Source organism: Phoenix dactylifera, unplaced genomic scaffold (genome assembly GCF_009389715.1).
Source record: "Phoenix dactylifera cultivar Barhee BC4 unplaced genomic scaffold, palm_55x_up_171113_PBpolish2nd_filt_p 001145F, whole genome shotgun sequence".
Classification (NCBI taxonomy): Eukaryota; Viridiplantae; Streptophyta; class Magnoliopsida; order Arecales; family Arecaceae; genus Phoenix; species Phoenix dactylifera.
Window position 1 is genome coordinate 60,219 of NW_024068486.1, and position 10,026 is coordinate 70,244.

At 39.2% G+C, this 10,026-nt stretch overlaps 1 protein-coding gene across 3 annotated transcripts; it reads left to right on the plus strand.

Moving 5' to 3' along the window:
- On the plus strand, positions 1 to 8,143 carry LOC103718653 (S-adenosylmethionine carrier 1, chloroplastic/mitochondrial-like). Of its 3 annotated transcripts, XM_039121571.1 has the most exons (10): positions 8 to 413; positions 1,092 to 1,853; positions 2,287 to 2,364; positions 2,463 to 2,581; positions 2,677 to 2,801; positions 3,415 to 3,514; positions 3,678 to 3,755; positions 4,789 to 4,872; positions 6,705 to 6,790; positions 7,005 to 7,599. In XM_039121571.1, the coding sequence occupies exons 2-10, from the start codon at positions 1,148 to 1,150 to the stop codon at positions 7,180 to 7,182; spliced, it is 1,554 nt and encodes a 517-aa protein (XP_038977499.1). In that variant the 5' UTR covers positions 8 to 413; positions 1,092 to 1,147; the 3' UTR covers positions 7,183 to 7,599. The 3 variants fall into 3 exon arrangements, with proteins under 3 accessions (XP_038977500.1, XP_038977499.1, XP_038977501.1); XM_039121572.1 differs by lacking the exon at positions 6,705 to 6,790 and having other exon boundaries at positions 1 to 413; positions 7,005 to 8,143; XM_039121573.1 differs by lacking the exon at positions 8 to 413 and having other exon boundaries at positions 1,494 to 1,578; positions 1,665 to 2,364.
- The last annotated feature ends 1,883 nt before the right edge of the window (positions 8,144 to 10,026 follow it).

Below are 10,026 nucleotides of genomic sequence, written 5' to 3' on the forward strand. Positions count from 1 at the left end.
AAAGGCGCGATCCCTCTCTACAAAACGACCCTTCTACGGCTCCATCATTCGTTTTCAAAAAAGAAAACACTCTCTAAAAAAACGTTTACACAAAGTAGCCGAGGCTGGGTCCTCTCCACGAAGAAAATGTTCCAGATTTCAGTCGAGATCTACCGCAGCTGAAGAGAGTGAGATTGGATGGTGAAAATAATGATTTTTGGAGAGTTTTGGAACCGGGAACGATGCTCCCTCGAGAGAATCTCCTCTTCGAACGATATATAAGAGGAGGCAGATGGAGGACCTCGAAGAGCACCCAAGCCCGCTGTAGAGAAGCCCTTGTCCTCCTCCGTTTAGAGCAGGCTCCTCTCCTTCGAATCCCTTTGAAGTATAAATCCCATCGATCTAGAGCTAGGGTTTGTGATTTCTTGGAAAAGGTATTGTCTTGAATGTGAATTGATGAATATCCTTGGAAGAAATCTGTGCTTCATTTTACACCGATAATTGCACTTTCTACTATGTCGGATCTGCAGTTAAATATCAAAATATGAACTTATGATCGGATGATATGTTGTGTTTGAGTGAGTAGTGTTGGGGAATTTCGATGCTGGGTTATGCAGAATTCCTGTTTGATGCAAGAGCTGCGAGAGGAACGGAGTGTTTGATTTAATCTCGCTGTTTCTGGTTTATGTGTAGTTGCGTATTTGTTAGGCTTCATTCGAATTTGTGAGCTTGCGTACTGATTTGACTTGGGTAATTTGCTTCCTGTATTCAAGTCTGCTAGAAATAAAACCTCCAGTTAATTAGTTCTATCATTCAACTGAATCACCTCTGCGGTACTCTTCATTACACTGCTATTTGTGATGTAATTACTTAGGAAAATAATAAAATTTTCCTATACCTTTTTCAGACAATATGATCACCGTTTTGTATGCATTTATTGATATTGGTATTAGCTATGCAGGCTTTTTACTCGTATATCTTCAAATGCCTAAATTATCAAGAGTTATATTAGAATGCATGCTCCATTTTATAGTGCTGTAACTATTTCTTTGCTATTAAATATTAACTCTTGTGCTTTTCTGAGTTGTTGAAGTGTTTGTAATTCTTTTCAGCGTATATATTGCTACTCTTTAGCAGTCAAGGACACTTCTATATAGGTTTTCTGAAAATGACTTCCCAGTGCTGGCCTTCAAAAAGCAATAGATCTTCAACCAGATATTGGTGGGTTCCAATGGAAGTGCAATCCTTTGAGCCAAATACATTTTTCCTCAAGGAGGATGTCTCTATTTCTCGTGCAAAAAGCAATGCACAATCTGAAACCAAAGCTCCTAGCAACAGAGTAAGTACAGCGAAGTTTATATCAGCAGTTGCAGGGATCTGGGATTATGTTGGTCAGCCAGCAATTTTTCATGCCAATGGAAGTTTGAAATACCACGACATTTGTCAGAAGGATAATCTTATATGCTATTCTGATGGCCAAACAAAGCATAAATCTAGATCTGCCAATGGAGAAAATTTCTGCAATAATCTCACATCCAGTAACTCTTTCTCATCATCTGCAAAGTCAAACTTTGAAGATCTGAAAACAATTAAGAAAAGGTTGTTGTTTGCTTCATGCAATAAGAATGTCAGTAATTCTTTCATCTGTAAAAATGTCCAGGTCAGTGATTCTCATTTGCTTGTAGACTCTTATGGAATCGATAAGGTGGCAAGCCAAGAGGTTTCCAATGATCTGGCACACCCATATGAAAGTACAACTAGGGAGAAAGTTCTGACCAAACCCACTAGCAATGGATCGGATGGAACAGATGATAACTGCACCATTGCAGAAAGAAATTCTTTGGCTGACTTATCTGCTAATCGGAGTGAAGGAGGTAATATCGCAACTGAATGTGAAGATGTTTCTAGTGGTAATGTTGTGAATTTAGTAGAAAATGTTCTACAAACTCATGGTTCTCATTATTCAACTTATACATTTCAACCATTGAAAACCACGAAAGAGGCAATCATTGTTTTAAGAAATCCAAGTTCAACTGATTGCACACTTGGACAGTGCCAACAAGAAACAGACTCTTTATGTGCCGTCATTGAATCCTCAGGCGAAATTTCTGCTTCCAAGGATTGTAATGTTCATGATAATAGTACAAAATTACATGACAAGCTTGTTCATGAGCAAGAGCCTTCTCTAAAAGCATTGGTTATCCATACAAAATAAAATTCAAATTGCCTTTTCCAAGAATAGACATGCCATGGCAGGAGCACTGGCTGGAACATTGGTTAGCCTTTGTCTTCATCCTGTTGATACAGTTAAGACCATCATTCAGGCTAATGGCATGGGTCAAAAATCATCTTATCTCATTGTTAGGAGAATTATATCTGAAAAAGGTAAAATTTGAGTGCATATGCTTAGGATGTTCATTTGTTGCTATTACTTGAAGAATGTGATGGGAACCCTTCTAAAAATGTGCTTCGAATTTGTTTAGGCATGCTGGGACTTTACCGTGGAATTGCTAGCAATATTGCTTCTTCAGCGCCAATATCTGCAATTTATACTTTCACATATGAATCAGTTAAGGGAGATCTGCTGCCTCTTCTGCCAAAGGTGATTTTTGGTCCTTGCATCTGTGAGATGTCATTATTTGTGGCAGGTACTCTTTCTATTTGCCTTCGTTGGCCTTACTGGTCTTCGTTATACAGGAATACCATTCCTTGGCACATTGCATTGCTGGTGGCTGTTCAAGTATAGCGACCTCTTTTGTCTTTACTCCTAGTGAACGCATTAAGCAGCAGATGCAAGTGGGTTTACAGTATCAGAACTGCTGGTAATCTTTTATTGTATATTCCATTTCATCTCAAGTTTGAGAGTGTTTATTTAAATTCTTTTGTTGGTATTTTTCTCTTACAACCAAGAGCTATTACGGAATAAGTTATACTTAAGTTATAAGACACCTGGTTTGGCAACAAAACCAAGCATTATTTTTATTTTTTAAGCACCTTGAATTTGAGGGTAAATGACACTGGTTAGACTCCAGGTGCATCTATCGCTTCTCCCAAGCATAGCCTTCACATGCATAGAGTATGAACTTTGATGAGCATTGAGTTCTTTGCAGCCATATTTTGTAATTTGCTAGCAACATCAGCATAAGATATCCTGTTGATCCAACCATGGGGTGGATCAGGGTAACCAGTGTTCAACTAATTTTTAAGCTAGCCACTCACCCAGAAGAGAAGCTGTTGTTGATCCTATCAAAAAATTAATAATTCTTGATAAAATTTTCAAGACATGTTTCGGACTTTGCAAAGTTTAACTATCACATATGTTACCTGCAGAAATTTAATCAGCATTATAAATTTCTCTCAGAAATCATACTTCCTGTAAATTCTTTGTATAGCGTATGCCAGTTCTTCAATCTCTCAAAAGAAAGCTTTTTGCAGGAATGCTATGATTGGATGTCTTGAAAAAGGTGGTGTGTCTTCATTATATGCTGGATGGGGTGCAGTCCTTTGCAGGAACATCCCACACTCTATCATTAAAGTATTTTGCTTTACTTAAGTTTGTTATTACTTAACTTTCAAACATGTGATAACTATAGTGAGTCTGTGTTTTTTTGTTGCTCTGTCTGCTTTTAAATACATACGGTGTTTTAAAAGGCTCATACATTTCCAGTGCTTACATATATAAATCCATCTGCATGCAGTTCTATACCTATGAAAGCCTGAAGCAGTTGGTCTTGGGATCAGCAAAGCCTGATGCTAGTCTCAACACATTGCAAACGGTTAGTTCTCTGTCCATCTTCCTGCAGTGAGCACTATACTGTCAGGTATTGGACCTGCCAACATTATCATTATTAACAGCCATCAATTATGGTTTGTTTTAAAGAAAAGTTTTTGTAATTGTGTATTCTGAGAAATGTGTACTAAACTGCAGTTCTCTCTGTGAGCTAATGCTCAACCTGCCTTCATTTTGTGGGACTGGACATCTCATATATGCAGTTAAGTGATAGGGGAATAATGCTATTCACTAATAATCTAGTTATGTAAACCTCTTCTTAGGCATTCCAGAACTGCTTGTGCAGTGGTTAGAACAATAACTTACACATAGTATCAAAAATGTATACCAAACCATATTATTTGTGTGTGGGAGCATGTTTATATATATTAGCAAAGGATTCAGCATGTTATAGTTTTAAGTTTGCCACTAGTGTTGAGTTTTAACTTCTGTCATTGGAGTTCTAAAATAGCTAGCTACCGTACTAGTTTCAAATTAAGACAGGTGGGCATCCTGTGTTGTTGTTGCTCTGTTCTGTATGCATGTTTTCGGTAGCCTGGTTTATATTTAAGGATTTTTTCTGAAGAGCCTATGCACTGCCAATTAAGAAGGTCTGGATAATGTGTGACAATATGCTGTTGCCGCTGCTATTACTTCTGTGGATGCTGCTATTGCTGCTATTATTATTGTATGCTAGCCAAATCAGGTATGCTGATTATGCTTTAATAGATCATGTGTCATGAGAATCTCTGTGTGGGCATCCACATGTGCAAGGATTTCTTGATCACATATCAGCAGAAGCCAGAGTTTTCTGTTAGGGTTAATGGTTATGAAAGTTTGCAACAATTAGTGAGCATCTAGTACCGACCTACTAAGGCTATTATCTTGTCTTGATCTTATGTACAAATGCGATCCATTTCAAGCCAATGAATTTTATACTTTATATGTTTCTTTTTATGTAGTATCTAAGGATGATTACATGCAGTATTAGACATTAAATAAGCACACACGAATTGAATAGAATGATTGTATCTTTGCAGCTAGTATGCGGTGGCCTTGCTGGATCTACCGCGGCTTTGTTCACGACTCCTTTTGATGTAGTGAAGACAAGACTACAGACACAAGTGAGTTTCCATGCTTGCATTAGTGATGACTTCAAGAGAGATGATAAACAATTTAACGCTGTCCTTATAGAATTCAATTATCCCGAGTAGAGAAATTTTGATTAATAATTCCTGCATTTTGCCTTTGAACCATAACAGTTAAGCCTCACCTTATCCATTTTGACCAGGCATCATCTATTATTTAAATTTATTGTGCTGTTCTGATGCAGTAAGATGCATGAATTTTTCTTTGCATGTCTCCTTTTCAGGATTTGCGGTTCAAGAATGTCTTGAATTTCAACTTATAAAATAAAAAAGATAATGAATATTCAACTATCATTAGATATTAGACATTTATATGAGAATCATCTTTCGGCTTTAGCTTGCTTTTCAAGTCATATATGTCAAAATTTGGCCACAATTTTAAGACCCCTATTAATCTGGGAACGAACTAATCTAGAGTTCTATTCTTTTAGTTGAGGACACACACAAAAAACTGCTAAGGGTGGGCATATCGTATATAAGCATCGTTCTAATTGTTACTTGTCAAATATTGCGTGTATAATGCCTTCTGAAGGTATAATGTACTATCACATGAACTTGTTAATATTTGGAAACTCTAGTATATTGTGTCATTCATATCAAATAAACCTAGACATTTTTGGGCTGGGCCAGGTTCATTTCAGGTCATAATGCAAGGTCAAGAACCAAATAGTTGGAAGGAGCCTAAACTAGCTGACCTTGCACCTACTTTAATATAGCCGAAATCCAGCCTGATTATTAAACAGTTAAACCATAAGCATGAGGTAGGATGAGCCCTGCATGGCCTAACCCTAGGTTCAACACTCAAAGGCAACCTTCATTTCATGGCTGCCTTGAGAGAGATACGGGGGTTGAGGAGGGGGAGGGGCTAGGCCTATATGGGTAGAGGGGATGTTTGGGAAAGAGAAAAGAGGAAGGTTGGGGTTGTGATTTAGTTTTGGGAAAGAGAGGAGTCATGGATCAGCGATTAGGTACTGGAGGGTGTAATTGAGAGTGGGGCGGGGGAGTGGAGAGGAGAGCCATGAGACGGAGATTAAGGGAGATAGAGAGGGGACACAGCATACCTTGGGTGCAATGGTAGTCACTGACATGTGATGCGTCTATGGAGGCAGAGGAGGGAAGAGATGAAGGGATAGAGGAAAGAGAGGGAAAGCTGCTAAAGTGGGAGGAGAGGGGACATGGGTGAAGGAATAAAGGAAGCAATTTTAGGGTTGAAACTAAGGACAATATTAGGAATTATTGATACATTTATCATATATAAACTTTTTGGGCAGGCAAGCCAAGCCCAGGTACACTTAATCCAGCTCGTGCCTAACCCTGACCCAAAATTAACTCAGGCAAAAAATTGTGAGGCCAATAAAACTTGGCAGGCCGATATTTCTTGTGCAGACCTGCGAGAATCTGGCCAGGTGGGCTGGACAAAAAATGCTAGATAAGTTAGATTATATTCGGTAGATGTATTATTTGCGATTAGTTAATTAGATTTGATAAATGTACTATTTGTAGTTTTGAGAGCAAAATCATAAAATATTTAATGCAAGGGAGGTATTCTTGATTACAAAAGTCATAATGAGGCCAGGGCTTCCCTTTGAGTCCCAATTAAATGAATGCTTGATGCAATTAACTAAAATGAATACTGGAAGTACCTGATAAGTAACTAAACAACTGCAAGAAAGCAATTTGTTGAAGCTGATGGCTTGAATATCATCAATTTTGGGAATATGAGATCAGATACTTTTTTTATGTCTTGTAACCACTTACATGTGTGAGCTTAGAGAGTTCTGTACTTTTAATGAGAAATTATTATCTAGGCTCCTGGAACTCTTGGAAGGTACAATGGGGTTCTTCATGCGCTTCAAGAAATAGCTAGGGAAGAAGGTTTGCAAGGTCTTTACAAGTGAGTGTAATTTCATCATCTCTCTGTCATATAGTTACTTTAAATGAATCCATGTTTTTCCCCTCAAAAATCCATGCAATCATTCCTCTGTTGACAATTGAACAACCAATTCACTTATGCTCTAAGCATGTAATTATGCTTCTAATCTTCAGTATTGAGATTACTTCACCTAAATTTTGCTATAAGCTGATATTTTCTCTTTTTCCGTGTTCAGGGGCTTGACTCCGAGGTTGGCTATGTATGTTTCTCAAGGAGCCATCTTCTTTGCGTCATATGAGTTTCTCAAAGCAGTTTTTGCTTTGGAAGTTCCACAACCACCTTCCCAAGTCACCGAGATCAAACAAAAAGCAGATGATCTTGCACCATCAAAAATGCACAAACTGCATTCATAAGTACAGTTTGAGCACATATTTGAAAGTTCATATGAAGTTATTTTTTCAAAGAAAGAAAGTCATAGATATACCAACTTAAGAAAGCATCTACAGGAGCACTGTCTGTTGGAAGAACAAAGCTCAAGTTAGATTTTGCAATCCCATTTATTTCCAACCAACATATTTTAATTTTCTTTGAGGTTTTTGAGGTTTTGTTCTGCTAATGCTCCTTTTGTTTCTCTAGAATTCTTTTCATCACAAACTAAATATCTTGTTGACAATTCAGAGTTACAACCACACTTCAACTGGATAAAGGCAGGATATTAGCCATCCCACCCCCCCACAATAAAAAAAATCCGGAAAGGAAAAACATTACATTCTCTTGGGGAAGATGAACAGTTTGCTCCATTAATTTGGATTCTTGTATGTCCTCTTGTTTCTGTTTGTTTCTTCATCCTGAATTAATGCTACATGGGTATACTTCTGCAACCATGGATGCAAACTGCCTCAAGCATCAGATCCAACAGCATTTCAAGCAGCATTCTAAACATCATGGAGCCTTTCTATTCTCCAGAGATTTCAAGATTCTTATCAAGCAGCAGAAAATGTCATCTGGATGTTATCTTTACATGATTGTATGTTTGCTTGATCTCTTTGTGGTGGATCTTGAAGAGCTAGGAAACCGAACCCACGATATTTTGCTATGCTAGCCGCAAAAGCAGGAGGACCAGTTCAAAAGATAACAGAAGTGGAGGCTATAGCTAATTCTAAGGGGGATTAGTTGACCATGTGAACGTTGCTTGAGTTTAGGAAGGGAGTTTATTGAGTTTGTTGAGTCAGTTGAGTCTGTTTAGGAGTCTAAGTAGCCGTTGGGCTTACTTATTATAAATAAGTCTTTGGACAGTCGGATAGGGCATTGAATTTGATTGTAATTGTAGTTTTGTCTTCAGCCCAAATTAGAGAAATCTATTGTATTTTAGTATTTCAGCTTGTGTCAGTTGTTAGTTTTCAACAAATCTGGTATTAGAGCACATGGGAACTAATAAGGAGCGATTGGACAGGCTGGAGCTCGAATTGCAGGACGTGCGCGATGGCTTGCAGCAATCGATGATTGAATCTAAGGAAACACGAGCTCAGATGCCAGGAGTGGAGGATAAGTTGAAGGAGGTCCTCAACTCCTTATTTGGCTTTCATGTGTCCTGGGAAAAATCATCTCAACACCATGGCAAGAAGAGTTCATTGTCTCAAGAAGAGTCCAACAGAAGGCTTCCATTATTCCACCCCCACAAGATTCATTAAGATGGATTTTCCAAAATTTTTTGGTAGTGATCCAATAGAGTGGCTTAGCAGAGCTTCTCAATACTTCGACTTTCAGGAAACTGTGGAGGAGCAGAAGGTCGCTTTAGTATCCTTCCACCTAGAGGGAGAAGCAAACCAGTGGTGACAATGGCTCCAGAGAGCCAAAAAAATGAAGGAGTGGAAATTACCTGGGGTTTATTCGAGCGTGAAATCATGACTCGTTTTGGTCCCACAGAGTATGAGTTCTTTGATGAAGCACTCTCCAGAGTGAAGCAAACGGGTACCGTCAGGGACTGCCAACGTGAGTTTGAAAGGTCGGCTAACAAAGTGACTGGGTGGCCTCAATCGGCTCTTGTTGGAACCTATGTCGGAGGCCTACACGATGACATCACAGATAAAGTACAAATGGCTAAACCAAAGATTCTCCGTGAGGCTATCGAAGTAGCCTGAATGAAAGACGACCAGCTCATGAGGAAACAAGAACGACTGGAAGTGATGCGGGTTACTTCCCCAGCACGATTTCTCACAGATCCATCACCTGCGGCGACGTCTACAACATCAAAACAAGTCGTTGGCTCTCCAGTTAAGCGCATATCATGGGAAGAGATGGAGAGAAGGAGAGAGATAGGTCTGTGCTTCAATTGTAATAATCGATTCACCCCTGGCTATAAATGTAAAACTTCACAGCTCTTCTTGATCGAAGGAGGAGAGGACGAGGAAGGCGAAACCAGCAACAACGTTCCCAAATCTATTCGAATAATCAAAGAATTGGAATAGGAAGGAGTAGAGGAGCAAGCCGAGATCACCCTCCACGCTTTTTCGGGTTGGAAGGGGCCACATATAATGAAGTTGTAGTCATTTATAGGCAAACACCCAGTTACGATGTTGGTAGACAGCGGCTCTAGCCACAATTTTGTGAGTCACCGAGTTGCTCGACACCTTCACTTACCAGTTACTTCAACCGATAGTTTCAATGCGAGAATTGCAGATGGAGGCCACCTATCTTGCCAAGAAAAGCATTGAAGCCGTACCATTGGAGATCCAAGGTTTTTCTTTTGCTGTCACTTTTTTTTTTTCTCTTCCACTACAAGGATTGGATATTGTATTGGGCGTGCAATAGTTGGTAGAATTGGATCCTATACTATGTGATTGGCACAACATGACAATGAGATTTAATTGGCAAGGGGAGTCTCAAGTACTTCATGGTCAAAAGGATCCCTCTTCAATGGCAATTACTTTACGGTCTCTTGAGAAAGATATTGATGGTGGGGGCGCCTTATTCGCATTATTGGTCAAGGAAGTCGAACACACAAAGGTGAGTGCCCCACAAATGCCAACCGATATAGATAAAATATTAAAAGAGTTTGCGGCGATTTTTGAGGAACCACGTTCTTTGCCTCCCTTTAGAGAAGTTGACCATTGAATTCCATTGTGAGAAGGGGTTTTGGCTATCAATGTGCGCCCTTACACATACACGCACTTCCAAAAGAATAAGATTGAATGGCAAGTAATAGAGATGCTCGAGAAAGGGATCATCCGTCCTAGCCGCAGCCCGGTTTCCTCACC